The following is a 21,914-nucleotide window of genomic DNA, read 5'->3' on the forward strand; positions in this document are numbered from 1 at the left end:
GGTAGTTGGCCTGTGAGTAGTGACTGCGTGAACAACAATGACAATAAAGACGCACATGTGTCTTTGGTGTATTTCAGTATTTTAGTGTTGATTTTGTCGATACCGGCGGAAGATGACAGCTTCATGTTTTCTATCAATGATAAGATTCCTGCAGGAAAGAATATTAGGGGAGTCATAGGGTTGGGAATAAATTTCAGTTGTACAGGAAGATGTGGATCGCAATCGTTAATAAATACGGATGAAAACGCTTCAATAAATATATTGGCGCAGTCTGTATCAGAGATTGTTTCACCTGACTCATCAGCGATTGAAATGGTACGCGCATGTTGTGTATTGATTACTTGCCAAAACTTCCGGGGGTTAGTGGTCAGCATTTTAGGTAAATCGGAATGAAAAAAAAAAAAAAAGTGCGTTTGGCTTCACGAATTTTCTTTAGGTATACTTTCTCGGCCTCGTAATACTTATTCCATGAGTTGTCAGTGTGTTGTTTTTTAGCTGAGCGGTAAAGGCGTTTCTTTTTGTTTTCCAAACGTTTTAATGTGTTGGTAAACCATGGGTTTTGTTGGTTGTTTCGTACGGTCATTTTAAATTACATTTTTCAATCAATTCTTCAATTTTCCTTTTGAATAGTGACCAGTTGTCATGAACTGTTCTTTGGTTAAATTTGACTAAAAAAAAAAATTTGGAACGCGCGATGACCGTTATTAATGGTATTATAGTTTCCCTTATCATATAGTTTATTTGTTTGCTTATTTATTATGCGAAAAAGAGGTTTAATGGTGAAACATGTATATATTATTATGTGATCACTGATACCTGGATGATATGTGACAGATTGAACATAATCAGGACAGTCCGTCAATATGAGATCGAGGGTATTAGCGCAGTCATGGGTTACACGAGTTGGTTCCGATATTATTTGTACGAGGTTGAAATTAAGGCAAATATCCAGAAATTCGTTAGCATCGCTGTTACCCATATCTGTTAGTCTCCCAATTGATGGTAGGAAAATTGAAACCACCAAAGAGTAGAATGGTGGTATTAGGGTGCTTGATTCTGGTTTCATTCAATGCATTGTTGAATTTACGGGGGAAATCTGAACTGTTATTAGGGGGGTTGTAGCAAACGCAAATGAGAACCGAGTGTGGTAAAAAGTGAAGTAAGGTCCACAATATTTCGATATCTGATGACAAGTTATAGTATGTGCCTGATAGTTCCTGCTTAGTTGCAATGAGTGCTGCTCCTCCCCTTTTGTCTTTACGGTCTTTGCGGAAAAGACGAAAATTTGGCAAGTCAGTGGGGACCTCCCAGGGATGTCAGAGTGCAGCTACGTTTCTGTCAAGATTAATAAGTTGCTGGATGATGATAAGACCAGATTAGAAACGATGTCGCGCTTTGAAATAAAACTGCGGATATTCGTGAAAATCGCTGATAAGGAAAGAGTGGGTTGCGGTGCATGTTTAGAACTGTTTGCCGTACGTTGACAGAATGGTGGCTATTTAATCTCTTTTATGGTTTGTGAAGCCTCGTCGTAAGTGTAACGTATAGGACCGATGTGCAGGGTTTTAAAACGCAAGGCGAATATATCTGTTATTGTTCGTGCGTAGGTAACTAGCTGTTTTCGAATATTACGGACCGCAGGAGAAAAGTCCTCACCAATGCTATAATTTGTGCCTTTAAGCTTTTTTCTATAAGAAAGGATGGTTTCTTTGGTCTTGGATGATGAGAACTTTACAATGATTGGCCTTATGCGATCTCTGGAATGACGGCCGAGGCGGTGAGCGCGCTCGATTTGATTCGGGTCAATTTCATAATCTAGATGCGCGGAGCAGTGGTGTATGATTGTTTGTTCTGAGTCCTGATAGTTTTCGGACGCATTAGTGTCAGGGATATTATAAAATATCAGATTGTTGCGCCGGGAACGATTTTCTGCGTCATCAACACGTTCTTCTAGTTTGATGATCTGCTGGTTCAGTTCAGTTGTTAAAGTTTTCAGGCTGTCTATTTCAGAGTTAAGGGCAGAAAGAGTGGCGTAGTGCGATTCCAGGGTAATCATGCGTTTGTTTAAATCGGTTAAGGTTGTGTCAGTTGTTTTGAGCTGTATGTCCTGCAAGTCGGAAATTAGTGTTGTTTTCCCAGTTGTTAATTTCGGCAGTTCGGACAGTATAGACTCCGAATTCTCGGGCCCAGGGTTGGTCTCCACATCTCCAGACAAGAGTAGTAGTAAACGGATGGCACGAGAACAATCAACAACACTAGCGCAGCACTGCAGGCTCGGCAGCTGCATTAGGAAGTAATTACTAGTCTTTTTAGCGAAAAGAGAGAACTTGTTACCAACCTGCATTACGAAGATAAACGGATTAGCAGTCTGCGCTTTTGCACAGCTACCGAGCCCACGGAGCGGCGGCGACAGATGCGACACATTTATAGCTGGTTCAGGCGATGATGGTTGTCTCGCTGGGAATGGCCATGCACGATCCAGGATGAGGTAATCCGGCGGCGGCGCATGCAGGTCTGGTGCCGGTGAGATAGCAGGCAGGAAAGCTGCATTTTCATGGTGGCGAGTGGCCACGCGTAACGGGGAACCAGGTGAAGCAGCAGGTGAACGGTGACTGTAAACGCCTGCATTACGAAGACAAACGGATTAGTACTCTGCACTTTTGCACAGCTACCAAGCCATAAGACATCATTAATTCGCGTTGGCTCTCTAAATGAATCGACAATTAAATCTTACTTTCCATAGACCGCTGCACTTTTCGGAACTCTCTGATGGTGTTAAGACGAGGCGATGGACGACAGCCTCCACTAATTTTGCTGCTCTACAAAAATCTTGGCGAGCGCCTTCCGTATGTCCCTGGCAGGGAAGACGTTTCCTGATGCTGCGGCCCGTAATAGCCATCGAGAGGCAGGTGCGTGAAGCTCTCGACGCTGCATTCTGTTGGTTCCAACTATTCAATCTTTTTTGAGGAGTATACCGCTAACGCGTCATGCATTCTCAAATTACTGCTCCACCACAGCGTCATGTCGGATTGCCTGACGCCTGTCGTGCTTGAAAGTTCAAGCCTTATTTCGTTAGCCTTCAAGTTTCTACCCCTTGCCAAACACTACAACGATACGTAACTATAATATATTCCATGTGAGAAAGATAGCTAGAACACCAGGCCACACATAAAAACCTGCGGATGAAGAACAAATGTCATATAATATCGTCTTGTCGCCTCTCTCGTCCTTTGGTCTCGTAAGCCGACACAGGTGGTACCTTTATACTGTAATGAACTATGAGAGGATATCACGAAGACGATCGAGGGAGAGAACGACGAAGTGTCGCTGCGCTGCTCGACCTCGCTTGCGTGTGCCTAGAGTGGCTGTGTTCTTGTGTTGTTCGCCGTGCAGCTTACAGCTATATTCCCTGTTAAAACACAGTAAAACCCCATTTCCGTACGGGGTGGAGGTTGGAGGCAGCCGGACGGGTCTTTAAGAGAGGACCGCCAACAGTACTGGTTTTCGACATTGTCTGTTTTCCGGCCGCCACGTTGATAGCTCAAAGGTTATTTTGAGTCGATTGTGCTCACTGTCGACACTGACCTGTCTTCTTCATCAATATGAACTCAGAATATGAGCTGTGCTAGTTTAGGTATATACCAGTACGTAATCAATGCACGACCGCCCATCACAGTCTGGTCGTGGGTTGACAATCTGTAGGGAAAGCGTCTCTGCAGCTCCAGCATGAGCTTCCCATTTTCATCTTGGAAGCTATCGAGGTTTTCAATGGGACCGTTGAAGTCACCCATGATGGCCACTTCTCTTCCTTCAGCCCACCGGCCTGCATCATTGATGACGCATTGGAAGACTTCCGCATTGCATGTTGACGCATGTTGTTGCCTACTGACCGGCAGGTACACGACACCAAACAAGACCGGAGCACGCACAATTTCGTCATATTGTAGAACTGGCGCCATCTACCCACCCATTAGCTAGAATTTCACTGTGGGTATTTTTGCAATGACTTAGTGATTTCGAGCGTTTAACGCCATACTGTATACACGGCAGCCATACAGACAAGAAGTATTTGTCCAGGTTTCGTGGACATGGCTGCAACATCGGCCCAACCGACGTAACGACGTGCCCGACACGAAACAAACGGCATTTTATCGCGCTCTTCCTGCATGAAAAGTGTTGTACTGCTACTGGCATTCAGTGTATTCAGATATGTGGCGCAAATAAACACAAACACAGGAGGAGATACACAGCACACGCGCACACTACCAACTGTAAGAAGAACCGGAAAACACTTCCTCTTCTACACTCAGGCACGTCTCAACTTCCTCTTCTTCTCATTTTCCTCTTCTTTGCCCAGGGGGAAAATGCCACTCACTTCCTCGCAGACCTGAGTGTAGAAGAGGAAGTGTTTTCCGGTTCTTCTTACAGTTGGTAGTGTGCGCGTGTGCTGTGTATCTTCTCCTGTGTTTGTGTTTATTTGCGCCACATATCTGAATACGATGATGCACCAACTTGCCCCTCAAGCCGTTATTTTGGCATTCAGTGCTTTGTTGCAAATGGTGTGGAAATCGAAAGAAGCGTAAACAGGGGTTTCTGAAGAACATGAAAATATGGAGTGTCTGGATTTCTAGGGGAAGGGGGAGGGGGCATGCATGGTAGAGGAGAATTGGTAGCTATTTTAATTTTTATTGCGTAAGTAATACTATGCCAGGTTTCAGCCCGTCGCGTAAACCCGGCCGGTAGCCACGTTTGACCTTTAGAGCGAATGCAGATGGGGCCGCTCTTCAAGCCGTCGGGTAAACCCGTTCGGTAGCCACGCCGCGCCGCGGAAGAAGAAAGAACAGAAAGAGAAGCTACGTCGGCTTTGCTTACGCAACCTACCGGGTTTAACTAAAGCTAAACCTAAAGACTAGCAACGTTTATGACTCCGCCGCTCATGTAAAAGATCGCGAACGATTACTTTGTTTTACACAGGGACAGTGGTCTTATTTATGAACAGAAAAATAAGCTAAAGAACAAGGATTATACAAAATATCTTTAGGAACTATGTGGCAGTTCAAGCTGCTAGCTAAAAACATTAAAAAAATTGCTGTTCAACACCACACACGTAACGCAGACGTGGAAAGCGCAATAAAACGCGCGCTCCTTCATACTGAAGTATAACAGACAAACACAGTAATAGAATACATACCAAGAATTCGAATACATGTTCAACACTGCGCACGCACGTAGAAATGTGTACGCGGAGCTCTGATATCAGCGGCTACGAATTGCATGACCAGACTTTTCGCAACGAAGTTAAAGTGAACTAGATATTCTAGTGCACTTTGACGAAGTCAACGATGCGTAGTGTCAGTTGCTAGCGCCATATCGCGGAAGACCGCAGGCGCGGCGGCCCCAGGCGAACAATAGGAACGCAGCCGATATGCTAGGCATCTAAAATTAGAGGCGCTGGTGACATAGACAGTGACCACGTTTAGATATGAATTTACGGTTGATACACACTTCACACGTCCCGATCATTCACTCAGCAAAAAAATCGTCTTGAGGCACGCTTCCCATGACCGAGAGACCAGTTTGACTTGCTCTGAAGTGTCCTTAAATCAACGTTGTTCAGCAAGTGCCCATCGACTTATTCCGCGACAGACTTAGCGGTTCGCCCTTGCGCCCACAGGTGGCAGCACTGTCTGCGGAGAGCGAAGTTTCGGACTAGCTTCGTTTGAATTCCGTGCGAGGTTTCGCAACTGGTATGATTAAAGAGCTCATGTTTCAACCGCCTTTGCGGCTTTGCCCAGTCAGCCGAGGTGGAACGCGTTGGCGACGATGCGAGCCGTGTTTAATGAAAGAAACCGTACAGCGGACGTGGGAAGTGGAGGGGGGCATAAAAATGTACGCCTAAACGTTAGCCTTTCGTCTTGGTGAAATGGTGAAACTTGCGAAGCGCGCGTTTTGTTTCGCGGTTTATTTCGTGTGAGGCCCGAAATAAAGGGGCCATTGTTTTTTCGGCGCCCGTTTGGCTGACGCGTGTGATGCGTGACAGCGTAATGGTCTGCGAGACTTCGCCGCTCGGATGCAACCAACGGTGCAGCAACATCGTGCGTCATACGTTCAGAAACACAGTCGTCACGCGGGCTGGCTTTGCAGAGAGGTGTAAATATAAGAGTACCGGACATCGTTGGGGAACGCAAATATAAACTCCGTAGCTATGCTCCATTTCACACGTTGTTTGCAACACTATGGAAGCGACAGGTTATTCGTAAGGCTGCAGGCTCACAGAATAGATTCCCTCGGATAACTAAGCAGTGTACAGCTATTTCGAAGAAAAAAAAAATGCCGATATAATTAAAAAAATGCCTGCGCGGAAAGTACAGCCAGCGTTTTACTCACGGCCCCGCCGGGGTGGTGCAGTGCTAAGACGCCCGACCACTGTCCGGAGCTCTCGGGTTCGAACCCGACCACGGCGGCTGCGTTTCGATGGAGGCGAAACGAAGTGGCGTCCGTGTGCTGTGCGATGTCAGCGCACGTTAAAGATCCCCAGGTGGTCGAAACTACTCCGTAGCCCTCCACTACGGCTCCCCTTTCTCTCTTTCCACCTTCACTCCCACCCTTATCCCTACCCTTACGGCGCGGTTCAGGTGTCCACAGAGCAAGTGTGACAGATACTGGGCCTTTCCCTTCCTGTAAACCAATTATTATTATTATTATTATTATTATTATTATTATTATTATTATTATTATTATTATTATTATTATTATTATTATTATTATTTTACTCACGGCTAAATTAGCAGAAAAAAAAAAGTCCACACGGACATGGCGCTCTGCGGAGGCCTGCTGCGAAGTGACGCGCCGTTATTCGCAAACGTGCCTGAAGTGTGCAGCAGCTGCACACTGGTTATTTTTCCTTCCCTTTGATGGGGCCACTCGTCGCGTGATAACCGGCGCGTAGGGATACATTTATGCTGCTCAAACCGTTCTCATTGGCTGAAATCGTCGTAGGTTCAACGCAATTGTGGAATGAAGTAAATGCGGAAGTGATTAACCAACAGCACTCTTTATTGCTTGTACCAAAAGTGCTGTTGGAATGTTTGATGCGAAGAAAACCAGCTTGGAGCGTTAGTGAATACTTCGTATAACTTCAGTGAGGGAATGATCTTGTTGAGTCATGTGACGTAGACGCCGCATCTGGCTAAAGATGAAATGAAGGCAGGTGTACCGCCGTATAGCGAGTTCGATAAAGGAGTGTAGGTCTTTCGTTCGCAACCTATCGTCAGTCCGTTTTAGTCCAATTCTTTTTTTTTTTTTTTTCACTTTTAAGTCTGTGCTCCAGTCTAACCGGTAATCCGCTATAATTTTCCCACTGGCGCTGAAGGGCTGCAACCCTGTGCCTTCAAAGCCTTCATTGACAACAGTTCGTGTTTATTTCGTGTTTCAGGAGCTCGGTGTATTCGTGTTTCAGGAGCTCGGTGTACAGCGCAGACGCGCCTCACGGGACGGGAAGTTCGAAGGCGAAATTTAGGAAAATGCAAGTACATCTTTGGCTCATAGTATGACACAGCACCGCGTAGTCTAACTACATTCAGTAAAGTTCAGTCACCCTTCCCTTTCAGTCCTATGGACATTTCCAGAGGGTTGTGCGGTTCGCCATGAGGCAACATGCTGCAAACTGCGAATCACCTTCAGCCTAACAGCATGTCCTAATGAACAACAGTATCGCCCCTGTTCTTTTCTCTTCGAAGCTGCCGAAAAAACCAGCTGGATCAGAACAACAGACCCCGCCAGCCTCTGGAAGGGAAGCTTGCAGATCTTGCAGCCAATCGGGCGTTCGTGACTGGGCTTCGATTGCAGAAACGAGGCAGTGAAGCTTGAAGAGTTGTGGTTACAATATAGGTGGCCGTTGCGTGGTCCACAAAGGCAACTCCCCATTTCACGCCAGCGGCTGCTGTGACGTCACTGTGAGGGATAGCTGACGTATGAATACGCTTATTGCTCCTCGCTTGCCGGCCTATTTCACCACTTGTTGGCAGAACGGGCGGCAGCGAAAGAAGAAGAAAGGAAAGAATGCGGGCGGTATATGAAGGAGGAGAAAGAAGAAAATGGGGGCCAGTGTTTCCAAAAGCAGACGCGAGAACCGGAGCTGGAAACCCCTTGGCCCAGCTTCAAATAGAACGCCACGTTCTTTCTATTTCTTTCCACGACTAGTTCGAGGAGAAGGGGGAAGGGTAACGGTTTTGAGCTCTGGGTGCAACATGCTAAGAGTTTTGCTTTTCATTCATTGCATCTCGATCTAGTGTATTTTGTCTTTTGTTTTTGTTCACTTCATTCTCGCTTTTTTTTTTTTTACTCTATTCGCGCTGTGACTTTTTTCTTTTTTTTTATCAGAGTGCTGAGTAGTAGGTGAGAGACGCCCGCGCCGAACACGCAGTTAGATGAAAGCCCACCCACCGCCTAAGGTGCCCGTCGTAGCTGTTTCTTTACTTTACCCATCCGCCCCAGCAAAAAGGGTGCAGTACAACAAGAGCTTTTAGTGCATCCAGCATACAGCATAAAGCTAAATGAGCGATCACAGTCGTGGTGACGTCCTCTCGTGCAAGGGGAAGGTAGTCGACTGTGATTGGTCAATATTTGACTGCAATGCCAAAGCACTGCAGCCAATAAGGTATTGACCGGAATCGCTTTGCTCGATGCAACCCGTCAGTGGCTGATGCCGGCATGTCCCACACTGCTGCACGGTATTGGTCAGGACTGCGGCCTTCATCCGGCTCACGGGCGCTTCGAAGAGTTATGGCTTCATGGGCACCTCTGCTGAAGACAGGGGCTTCTTCTTGAGGCTCGCTCTTTTTGTTGGTCACGGCCGCATGGGATATGCGCGCGTGTCAGTGAGATATATACGCCGCTGGCTTACCTTTGTCAATAGCGCGAGGCCGGGTCGAAAGGGCGCCTGGAGGGAACTGCGGTCAGCCGAGCAGCAAAAACCCTGTGGCGGTCAATGACTTTAGGCCACGGGTTTCCACAGAAATCACAATTCTTCTTCGGGGACGAGGGGGTGGGAGAGGGGATGCTGATGTAGAGGGAGCAGTAGTAATTTTTGGTAGTTATCAGCGTAAACAAAATTGCTTCAAATTAAGTGTTTTCAGAAAAGCAAGGGTTCATGTACAACACCTCGGGCGGTCGGGGAATTCGGGGGGGGGGGGGGGGGGGGGGTTGCTTCGGGCGAATGTTGGCTGTGGGGTTTACGCGTCATTACTGGCCGTTACTAATGCGTCAGACGCTGGACCCACGCAGTGCGACCAGTCCGGAAAAGACATATATCGAAAAGCAACCACAGGGCTCGCCTGCTGTAATTCAATTGGTTTCGTTGTTCTTGTTCTTCGTCACAGTCTCAAGAGACGCACGTCCCCGTAGTCTCGCGGGATCACAGGGAATCTCGTAGTCAGTCTCACGAGACGCACGTCCCCGCAGTCTCGCGGGATCATAGGGAATCTCGTAGTCGGCGTGATATAAGAATGAAATGGATTCAAATGTCACTATATTAAATTGTCAAGCCCGGCGAAAACGCCGGATTGTGTAGAAGTATTTATGGTATTTCACAATATAGTTTCCTTCTATTGTGGCTCAAAGAGTGCTCTAAATTTATTTATTTATTTATTTTTATTTAAAAACATATTTACAGCCTGAGTGTTAGGCTTTAGGCAGGAGCAGGCATACAATGCATACATAGTATCGGAGAAGAGAATAAAAATTTAGATATATGGAACCGTAACTAATCATCATAAATACAAGCCAACGCTAGACCGGCAAATTGGAAAATAGAAGTAAGAATGTAAAGCGAAACTTGTTGCAACAAAGAAGCTCAAATGCTACCAACTCGACGCCACGACTTGAGTACAATGCAGCAAATGCGTTCAAATGTTCAGGCCAGCGCGTGACAAAATGAAGATACACTTGTGCGTTGGACAACATCAGCAGCAGGTAGGGCATTCCACTGGCGAGTCGTTCTAGGAAAGAATGATTCTTTAAAAATGTTGGATTTACATGAGTATTCTTTAACCTTTTTAGCGTGATAGGAACGTGTTGTGCGTGGGTTAGCGGTTTCAATGTAAAGCGTTTTATCAATTCCCAATTGGTCGTGATAAAGCAAGTAAAAAAGCTTCATTCTTTCTCGGTAGCGTCTTGAGGCCAGGCTTTACAAGTTGGCATCCAGTAAGAGTTGGGTTGGAGATGGTGCGCCAGTTATATGCGTTGTAAATGAATCTTACTGATTCACGTTGTACTTTTTCCAGTTTAATGATGTTAGTTTACAATTTCCAACTTTCTTGAAAAGTGTATATTGTTGAAGGTTGTGAGGTAGGCGCTCAGAATGGCGGTGTCATCTTCAGAGGGAGAGAACTGATTCTGCTTCCTCCGGAGCCAATTTTTAAACTTCAAGAACAAATCAGTTGTGGCCAAACATTTACAACAAAAATGAAAGAAGGCAATACCCTATTTGAAACTAGATTCATGCTATTTTGTCGTCAGGACTGGGGTAATGTCGAACAGTATATTTTCGTTTTCAGTGAGCACTTTCTTATTCGCCTGCTGAGCCCTCCTTCAGCTCCACGTTCAAGCAGTCGAATTAAAAAGTACCGTAATTTCCGGCGTACTGTCCGCATGCGATGCATAGTCGACGGTGCTCACTTCTGGCTGAAAAAAATTTCTTCAGTGCATTAATCACGCCGGGTAGTAGAATCACGTTGGACATATCGTGCTACATTTAACGATACTGAATAAAGCGAATAAAATGCTGTACCCACTGCAAAGGCCAAATTTTCAACTTTTGAACATGCCTATATAACCACCAGGCTGTACAATTATAGCACTTTAGTATTTTTTTTCTTGATTGCCCTTTTGCTATTATTCTGTAGGGATGGTTCCTTATATATAGAAAATTTGCGTCACGCTTTCAGCCCAACCTTGACTCTGCTTTGACAGCTGTTCTACTCATCAGTGCAGAGGTATATCTGTGCTTTGTCCGCGCGCTGAAATCGGCGCAGAGTCTTGTGAATTGTACATGACCACTATTAATAGTCCCAAAATTCCATAATTCACTTCTGAGTATAAATATTAGCAAGCATAGGAGATTGGTGATATATGTTTAACAATACTATGCACTAACACTGATCGCGATGATAATACAGCCGGCGAACAAAAATGTTACGAAATAAAAAAAAAATAACAGTACAATGGGATTTCGAGGCGGACATGAAATAAGAAACTTTTTGAATTTCCCTTGGCACTGTTAAGAGCCACGGACACGGCTGAACTTCTTTAAACTGCCTTCACTCAAGATATTTTTTATTTCTAGAGAGATGCGTGCTGTGTCCCAAGACAGTCCTTTAAGAAAGGAAATTGAAGCAAGTTTCTGGTGTAAAGAGTTCGATCACCTTCCTAGAGCAGGAGAAGGGAGTACCCTCGCTCCTAGTGGCTTTGAGTTCTGATTAAAAAAGAAAGTAATATTAGCATTCATATAACTTTTAACAGCAATTACCCCCTCCCCCCCCCCCCCCCCTTTTTTTTTGTCTCGTAACACCGGTATGTGAGCCAAGACAAAAATCTTTCTGCAATTCGACTCTTAAACCAGAATCGCACTGGGATCAGCAGAATGGACAAAACCGCGGTGCAAATAAAGTTGAGTGCATACACGTTTCACTTTGAAAAAGAAATTAATAATAATAATTTAGTGTCAAAATAATGGTACTTTGCTCAAAAACCAGCCGTTAAAAACATTTCAGATGCTTTCGTTTTATCTGCATGTATAAAGCGAACAGGGCCTGACGAACCCTTGGAGTCTTGTGTGAAAAGCTGGGACACAGCGACAACTCTCAGGAGTTTGGAGTTGCCCGTGTGACGCAGGATTAAAGAGATAGACACAAAAAGAAAAGGAAAAGGAAAAAAAAAATGGAAACGGTAACCTCCCTCCCCCCAGCGATTTCGTTAGCAAAACTGACGGGGCGTGTAGATCCCCTGACGTTGAAGTTGAAAGTTTATTTTCGAATCAAAAAAACAATGTACAAGAATATACAGCGAGAGTTCCCATGGTACAAGACCGCAGGTGGGACCTTCCATGGTAATAGATTTCGATAGGCAACATAAAGAATTATATTATTGTAAGAAAATTTATGAAGCAACACTGAAAATAACGAAATACATAGTAAAGAGTGCATTGCCGACAAATTTAAATACAAAAACAGAATACAGAAAAAAGTACAAAAGCACTTATGAATTCCGCGACACAAAAGGTAAATAAAGAAATCACAAATTAAGAAGAAAATTTTTTAATTTAAACTTGAACAAAGAAAGTGTATTAGTTTGCTTAATGTCGAAATTCAAAGAATTCCAAAATGATATGGACGAAAATTGAAGGCCTTGCTTCCTGTAGTTAGTACTGACCCTAGGTAGTAGAAAATTATTACGTAGAGCGAACCGTGTAACGCTGTTGTTTTTGATCATGCCGGGAGGCAAAATGCTAAATGGGAACTGATGGTGAAGAATCTTAAAGAACAGAGTACCGATATTATAGCTGAGAGGGGTAGAACAGTTAAATTCATGAACAAAATGTGCGACGGTGACGTTCGAGGCGAGGAGGTTATGATGTGTATGGTTTGCTTTTGCAATTTTAATAGTGGCCGAAGATGAACATGATAGGCGTTACCCCAGGATGAAATGCCGTAGTTTAAGTGGCAGTGGACGAAACCGTAGTAAAGTGATAGTAACGTGTGGATTGGGAACGTTGTGGGGAGACAGAGAGAAGGTAGATTTCTACATTGTTCTTGAAGGCAGTGAGGATTTTTGCTTCATCTGTAATTATATTGAATAGAACTTGAGCGGTCATTGAATCAGTGAATACCCTACCTCGAGTGAATATTCTCTCTCTCATTCAACTAAGCGGATGTACAAAACCCTTGTTTTTCAGAATGTAGCCCCTTAATTCGTAACGAAACATATTTTAGACTGATACTATCGTAAATATTCACTGCTTCTCTGCTACTCTCTGCTGCTCTCTCTGTAAATATTCTCTGCTTCTCTGCCCTTCACCCCTACCTTTAGAAATTTAGTAACATGCCTAATTTCAGTTCCAGGGGAATCCTTTAGCTACGATGTCACCTAATATTAGGGCACTTACTCCAAGGACGCGTCTAAACACGGCACAACTCTTAAAGACGTTATCTTAATGTAACCGGACCATATGAATTGGTGTTTTGGCTCGTTCCTGGCCAGCAAGTAACGACATAGTTCCTTCTTAGTTGTTAATTTATTTACTCACGCAGAGAGCGGCCAGCAAAACAATCAGAGAACAAAAGTTGAGCCTTGCTGATGTAAATTTGTGGAAAAACAATGGATATGCTATGACAGTCTTTATGGCTGCTAGTTCTAACTATTCTTGCCGTTCATCCAGATCGCTTAGCAACCATTTTTAAATCTCTAATCGCGCCTTTGTGCGCATTTTTCTGCGCCCTAGTTGCCGAACAGCCGTGTTTCCTCAGAGTTGTGCCGGCCAGAGCACACATCCACGTGTGGCCCCTCTCTGGTGAGTCAACGACGCGAGAATGTTGCTTGTTCCGCCACAAAAACAGTGTGCCAGCGGTCGCGCCGAGGCATCAGGGCTCAACGAGCAGCTATGCGGCAGCAGCGGCGGGTACCATCATCGTCCTCTCTGTTTATTTGCTGTTCCGTCTTTGATAGCGCACGAGAGCAGCCACAGAGCCCGTGACAAACAGTTCCTCTTCACGTCTGTCCCTCTTTCGCCTTCTACCCCCCTCCTCCTGATCCTCCGTTTTGGGAGCGTTTCTATATTTTCCCCGCACGATCCTTCGTGCTTAGTCAACACACTCTCTCCTTCATACCCTCGCCTCTCTTGCGTCATCCGCTCTCTCCGTCGCTGTCTTTTCAGTGACGTCGCAGGCGCGGCGCGACGCCACACATCAACCTAAATCCGACCGGCGAGACAAAGTTAACCTGTTTGCTTTTCTGTATTTTTCTAAAAAAAAAAACGAGGGAGTAGGGGAGGAAAAGGAAAAAAAAAAAAGAAAACGCACTTGCTGACTGAAGAAGCGCGATTGTCAGACCCGGGGCTGACAGTCCTAACCCATTTTATGCGCCCCTGACACACGCGAGAGACTGTGACCTGGCCGCGACTGGTATTGGTTAGACAGGTGCCCTGAATCGGCCTCTGTTGTTCTGTGGATCCCCACTGTCTGCACTGAGTAGACAAAGCAGCGATTGCTCTCGTGTAGCCGCTCCTTGTGAATGAAACTACTCCCGGCGAACTGCTACACGTAAGAGTGTCAGTGTCATTGGCAGTAGCAGTAGTAACAGCGGTAATAGTAGCAGCAGCAGCAGTGCTATTATAAGCACCACTAGTAGCAACTCCACGAGACGAAAAAGCCTAGCACTCAAGGCATCGTTGGTTATGGTCTACGCATTTTTCGCGCCTTCAAATCTAATCATCGTCATCAGCCATAATGGCATCTACTATAGAGAAAAAGCGGCTAACAATCAAATGAATTCCTTCTTGTGCTCGCTGCATTCGATCCCACTCCGTTAACCTGACAGAATACCACTTGTCAATTATACACTTTACTTACCCTTTCGCAGGTGAAGTCGCCGTGAATATTTAAACGAAACTTTGACCCAATGCTATGGACGCTCTCTGATGTGGTCATGTGGGGACACACTTTACTTTTGTTCTTATTACAAGGATGGCAGCCTATGGGTTCCGGAGAATCTGTTTTCGATGATGTTAGTATATCTCGTAGGTTTCTTGATCTTCTGTAAATTGCCCTGGGTGGCTCTACGAACATGTTCCTAAGACGATCACTTTGCACGAGAATGTTTTCATGCTTTTTAAGGATTGCCGAAACTTTCGGAGCAGAAGCAGAATGAGTCAGAACTAGGTTAGTATGCAAGAGGGGAGTTTTTGGTTTGTCTTCGCTAAGTAGAATTCTACGATCTTGTGTATCAGCGCGCTTAATGGCGTCAGCTATGAGCTGCGGGGGGTATTTCTGTTTGGTGAGCGAGGTGCGAAGCGCAGCACAGTTATGTTCAAAATCAGATTGCTTTGAGCAAATTCGTTTGAAACGAACTGCTTGACTGTAGGGGATACTGGTTTTAACGTGCTTGACATGACTACTATCGAAGTGCAGATATTGTTGACGGTCCGTCGGTTTCCGGTACACTGTTGTAGTTAAGCTGCCTTCCTGAAGCGAAATTGTGACGTCAAGAAAATTGATTGTATATCTAGAGTACGTACGGGAAAATGATATAGAATGGTGCAAGTTGTTGAAATCGGCTATGAATGATAGAAGCTCGGCATCGCCATGTGGCCAGATAAGAAATGTATCTCCAATATAACGTTTGTAGTAAAAAGGTACTAAGGATCGGCTTTGCAAAAATGTGTTTTCCAGCATGGCCATAAATATGTTTGCGTAACTGGGTCTTATTCTTGTACCCATTGAGGTACCACTGATCTGAACATAATGCTTTCCTTCAAACTCGAAATTATTAAGCTCTAATGTAAGTTTGAGTAGGGTGGCCAAAGTGTTACTGTCGATCATGTTTTCAATGCAAGCTTCATTGTAGGCAGTCACAACGGCGTGTATACCATCTGCATGCGGGATGTTTGTGTAAAGTGAAGTGACGTCGAGCGTGACAAGCAGATAATCATGAGGAATGATAAGATCAATGATGTCAGACAAGAAGTTCGTAGTGTCCTTTATGCAAGACAAAAATGTGGACGGAATGCTATTAATGAGCGCGTCGACGTAACGATACATATTTTCTGCAACCGTGCCGATACCCGAAACAATGGGTCGACCTGGAATGTTTCCTTTATGGATTTTCGGTAACAAATAGAATCTACCGGCCACAAGGCTGAGTGGAACAATTGAGCGAAATACGTTTTCTGTAATCTTGTTATCCTTGTAAAGTTTCTGTATTGTATTCTTCAGAATACCTTTGAAATGATCTGTGGAGTCGCAATCTACAAGTTGATAACAAAAGTTATCGTCTGCCAGCTGCCTGTGTGCCTCTACGAAGTAATCACTTTTATTCATTACGACCAAAGCACCACCCTTGTCAGCCGGATTAATGATTATTTCTTTTCTGGAGGCCAACTCTCCCATTGCTTTTGCCTCGCGGAATGAGAGATTTCGATGAAAAGTAACGTGTTTTTTGTGCACTTCTAAGACATCTTTTTGTAAACCACGAATGTACAACTCTAGACAGGTCCGTTGTGTTGGAGGAACCTAGTGTTTGTAAGACGGCAGCGTGTTGCGCGAGGTGTTTGAATTGGGCTTATCATGAAAAAATTCTCGAAGGCGCAGATTGCGGGCGAAATTGTCCAAATCTTTCAGCAGCTGGAACTCGCCGTAGCCGCCCCGTAGCAGGGCAAAAGCTAAGGCTACGGGACAGTACTTTAATTTCTTCAACGCTTAGATCATGATTCGAGATATTTATTATGTTTCCGAAATAAGGTGGACTACGTTCTTTGTTGACAAATACATCCGGGACCGAAGAGGGCACTCCGTGGATTTAGAATCAATAAGGGATTCATAGCAGAGAGGCTCTTTGTTCGGAAAAGAACAACATGCGTTGTCTCGAAATAGCTTTCTTGTTTTGACCTTGTAAAGTTCATCTCGCTTCTTCATTTTATATTTTTCTGGAGCGGATGCTTCAATGGAACCCAGTTTATAGCGAGAGTGCAGTTGTTTCTCGGTGTTAGGCAGCATTTTAACGGAAGATGTATAGTGCTCTAGTTCCAGCGAAGCACTCTTGAGTATCCTATTCTACCTTTTTATATTGGTGTCGGACATTTCACATATGTCGCGGGTTTTATACTTATCTGGAGGCCTTTCGGGGGGATCGAAGCTGTCAAGTGCTCAGGGTGGTAACATGCGATTCGTGGCGAAGGAGTTTCTCGGGCAATTTTCTAAGCTTGAGAAATCCAACAGAGTGGTAGGAAGGGGCATCATTACCGGGAAATGACGTGGCTAGTCACTGCTGCTGTTCAGACAGGGTAGCCTTGGAGTTGGTACTGCGAAGTTTGTAATGATGGCATTGAGAGGCAGCAACGGGAGATGCTGCCATGCGAGAGTCATTTTGACAGCGGGCATGAGTCTTGGGGGCAGTCGAAGAACTTATGGGTTCTGAAGCAGGTCGCAGGTGATCAATCACAAGGCAGCAGGGGTGTACTAGACGATTGGCTCTTTGAACCTTGGTTGCCTTGCGCTGAACTACCTGCTTCGATTTTACCGGATGATTGAAGTGGTTGCTGATACGCTGACAGTCGACTACTAGTGGGGCTAGTCGACCGATGGTTGTTGTGAGAGGCAGCTGCGGAAGTACTAGTTGCGGCGGCTGATATGTTATTTTCACAGGACTGATGAGTTCGGAAAAGAACAACCTGCAAGCGCCGGACGCTAAAGTAGGCCATTCGTTTTCGTTAGACGGATGAGCAGGAGGCGGATGGGCTAAGGATAGACTGCTCTCGGAGGGAGCTGTGACTTGAGTCCGGTTGGACATGAGCTGTGCATCTGTGCTCTCAACAGAGTCTTGGGACACATGGGTAGTTGTACAGTCATTCCAGGATGGTGAATATTTGTTGGGAGAAGACTTGAAACAAACCTCCCTAAAGTGGCCAGCCAGTAAAGCGACACCCTCATCATTGGAGTGCAGCCCGTCAGCTGCGAGGAAACGGGCAGCCATTCAAAACCGTGTTGCAGGAAGTAGGCTAGCTTCGAACACCGGCAGAAGTGCTGCAGAAGATGATCGAAGTGGCTGGCTTTTTGGTTGCACCAGTGCACGATTGCTTCATTTTGGTCCTCTCGACGGCGGTTTGGCGTCTTTGGCAAAATGAGGCTCGCATAAATGCGCGTGATTTTTGGGCGTTCTTTCGAAATGTAATAAAATAACGCAACGTATTTCCCGGAGGCTGTTCTTCTGGAGCTTGCTACTATATCGCTAGTGCCAACGTGAGGGATCAGTGTCGTTGTCGTCTGTGGCATGAAATCCAGGGGTGCACGCGTACATCGTCGATGACAGCACCGCACTGCGAAACAAAGGCTGCAGTTGCGCTCAGGTGTGGGTCAAAGTGATGGAAAATGTATTTCGTCTGGGAATCACCAACGATGGTTGTCGAGGCTCCTGTCTTTGGCAACTTCCAAGAGATACGTTTCAACGTGATCTTTCCGTGATCCATTGCTTGATAATAATACACTAAAATGAAATATTGGCCACGCTCAATTGTAGTGAAAAACGAAGAACAACGAGTGAAACAATTTATTGACGTTTCGGCTGTGGAATATATATATATACTTTTTTTACAGCAGCAGCAGCAGTAGCAGACTGAATGCACATGCGCTTAACGGGCTTTAAGACACTAGTGTTAAGAAAAACCGGATACAGTGTTGCCGATGCAACTGTATGGGGAAAAGAGACAGTAAGGACCCGGGTATTCTGCCTTTTGGTCGATAGGCTATACAACTAATCTAAAGAAAAGTAGCCGCTGAAAAACTTGTAAGGATTCCCCATAGAGTCCTTGACGCGCCTGTCCAGTCGGTGCAAATAGGTAAGGCAAATGAGCATTAAACGCCTAATAAGCACAGCTAAATGAAATGAATGGCCTGCAAATGTAACAAAAAAAAATATATATATAAAGTGATGCGCGAACGTGTAAACAAGACTGACATTTTAGCATGTTTTTAGCGACCTCCCTCGGCCATTTAGTATCCTTTGCGTAGTTGCCGAAAGCTCAGATATGGTTCAGACTATAGTGTTAGAGCTCAGACCGAAGCTGTTTCAACCGCGGTGTAGGTGCGACATCGGCCCCGGTTCAACGTTCAACGTTGCACGCTGCATTTGCACGAGCGGCGCCTCGCTGCATCTGTTTTAATTGAACGGTGAAGGCCTTCCGTTTCGCTTCCCTTGCCGCGTGTTTTGCGTACTGCGTCGCGTTACCACACCAACGTTCGCTGAATGTGCTTTAGCTGATATCACAGGGATGTTCTGGAGTCTTTCTGATCTATGTGAGTGCTGAAGTTGTAAATTTGTAGCCTCACATCCTCTCAGCGACCGAGTAAAAGAATAGAGTCGCGAACAGGGCGAAATTTTAGTTCTAATAGTTGTAGGGTGCGAAGCTGTATCGCAGTTGTTTTCATTTCTCAGACGCATTAACTTCTAAATATTAACTATCCCCATTTGAATTTCTTACCGAGCTGAGTGTTCGAACACTAGCGTTATAGTTATCCCGTTCGTTTTTCTTTGTTCTTTGACATTGATATGTAGTACTTTACTTGTTCGCAGAATCTCTCACCCTTTTATAATCTCACCGCGTCTCGTTTGGAGACCTACGCTCAGGTCATTTTGTTACCACGAGTATTTCACAGTTCAAGAGTTACATTGTCGTGATACGTCTATGTAAGTAATCGTGAGTGAATAAAGCCTGGCTTTCGGTGCAGCACAGCTTCACTAATTTAGTGAAATCCCTTATGCCATGTGATTCTTATCCATGTACTTGCAGAATTAACTAGGCCCTTTATGTTCAGAAACGTGCCCGAAGAAATAAGCTCCAGAATGCGTTTACATGACGCCCGACGAAAAATTAGGCTAACGACGACGGAGCCAGATCGATGCTATGATGAAAGATGCCGAAACATTTTATTGAACGTAAAACTTGGCAGTAGAAATCCATGTCAAGTAATGTTGGCTGAACAGTTACGGTGCCCATTTTTCCGCCTTAAACGATCATTCTGCCTCCGTCGTCGTTGGCCTTGCTTTTCGTCCAAAGTACGAAAAAAAGAAAAACATTCCCCGCCCATGGTACGTCACTGTGACGTTACGAGCTTTTGTGACGTCACAACGTCACGTGTTTGCTTTGCCGCACAGTTCGCAGCGGGCGCCAAGAAACAATCCTCGACCAGAGTCGACACGCAGGCGTCTATGGGAGTTACGCTACCATTCACTCTTTCTACCATGGCTACGCCGTGCGCGTCAACAGGCGTAGCTACGGTCACCTCTACAAAATAGAATTTGTCACAACCGGGAATCGCACTTCCATCCCTCGGATCCCCAGCTGAGCGCTTTAACCAACTGAGCCGCGCCTGGGACTGTGAATACCGCATCTTGATTCTCCTTCCCTAGCGTGAGGATGACAGTAGTGATGTTGATAGGCTAGTCAGCGGCGTATTTTGGGCGAGCGTGCAATCAGCAGGAGCGCTCACTCGTGCCTCTCCTTTCATGCGAGAGGTTGACATTAAAATCAGCCTGCCATGACGTTAGCCCCACGGGCACGAGCTGCCAACTTGGGTCGCTCTTTTCATATGGGATGGTTGACACCAGAATCACCATGGCAAAACTGTTTGCATTCTCGTTACCCCTACGACACAAAGGCACGTCCATACGGCTTGTCTGAAGCGTGAATTTATATGCGGGCTGGTAGCTTACGCTCTCGCGTCATACCCTTGAAGGATGAGCTTAAGTGTCCCCAATAATGTAGCACCTTACACTGATAGGGCCTGATAGGGGAATAATGTAGCAGGAAAAAAAAGCTTCCGCCGCTGCTTTCGCAATTCAACTACGGTTAACCAGAGCTAAACCACAGCTAACTTTTTTTTTTCCAACACCGGGCGAAAAACGCCGGCTTGACGCTGCAAAAACGCTACTCAGGTCGCTGTCAGCCGCAGCCACACAGAACGGATCTGCATACTGCTTCTTCTGACGAAATAAATGTACTGCAATCCATTATTATACAGCAGCAGGGCCATACCATTGAGTTAATGTAGTTACGCCGCGCCGATATCCACGTTAACTTATTGAATATAGCAAAAAGGGCGCGACGGTCACAACCGATGTATTAAACTTTCTACTGTAGTAATTTTAATCCAGACTATTTTATTAATAGTGCATTTCACTTTGCGTACTGCGGTGTATGCTAGAAAAAAGCGTAAGGCTTTATTGGCTTGCTTTTCGTTGTTTAATTTTTTTGTGACGAACCCCGCACTTCCGTTTCTGGAGTTTTCGGGGAACATGTAGGGGAACGGAAACACGCGGCGCAGCCCGACATTTCAGGATTCGCTGCAAGGCGAAATATGTGGCGCTGCAGTCGTGCGACCAAACTTAAGCATGGGTTTGTAGCACCCAAAGCTATACATAACACACTTGATACGTAGAACATTATAAAACAGGTTGTCCTTTATAAATAAACTTCATACACATTACACGCAGTTGCACATAAAACCTGACTAGTCACACACTCAGAAACATACATACAGACCGGAACAGCGCAGATGATCTCTGATATCAATAGTTAAAAGAAAAAAACAAACAGCATCACAACCAAACTTGAGCATGGGTTCCGTAGCACCGAGAGCTATACATAACTTGACACGTAGAACATGAAATAACAGGTTGCTCTTTAATGAGTAGTCTTCACATGCACTACACGCAGTTGCACATACGACTACTCACACACAGACGCATAAAAACGGAACGACGCAGGTGATCTTTAATATCAATAATTAAAAGAAAAAAAAAAACAGCCCCGTAACCAAGCTTGAGCATGGGTTCCGTAGCACTCACATTTGGCACGTAGAACATGAAAAAATAACTTGTCCTTTATACATTTCCATACACACCACACTCCGTTGCAGAAAAAACCCGACTACTCACACACACACACATACATACACAAACACACATACAGATGCACAAGAACGAAACAGTGCAGGTGACCTCTGGTATCAGTCGTTAAAATTAAAAAAAAAAAAAGCTCAGCCTGGTAAGCACACTGCAGGATGTTTACGCTCCCGTGCAGTCAATAATCCTTATATGTAAGAAAACATCTTCAACATCCATTCCAAACCTTAGTGGGAATGCCCCCT

At 45.1% G+C, this 21,914-nt stretch overlaps 1 protein-coding gene across 1 annotated transcript; it reads right to left on the reverse strand.

The window, feature by feature from the left end:
- Positions 1–1,495: 1,495 nt before the first annotated feature.
- On the reverse strand, positions 1,496–3,959 carry LOC146182451 (uncharacterized). Its single transcript, XM_084575955.1, has 2 exons — positions 3,662–3,959; positions 1,496–2,622 (listed from the first exon to the last, which is right to left on the reverse strand). Exons 1-2 carry the CDS (start codon positions 3,957–3,959, stop codon positions 1,496–1,498), a joined length of 1,425 nt encoding a protein of 474 aa, XP_084432081.1.
- Between the last annotated feature and the right edge of the window lie 17,955 nt (positions 3,960–21,914).

Source organism: Amblyomma maculatum, chromosome 8 (assembly GCF_055883805.1).
Source record: "Amblyomma maculatum isolate TAMU_Amacu chromosome 8, ASM5588380v1, whole genome shotgun sequence".
Taxonomy (NCBI): domain Eukaryota; kingdom Metazoa; phylum Arthropoda; class Arachnida; order Ixodida; family Ixodidae; genus Amblyomma; species Amblyomma maculatum.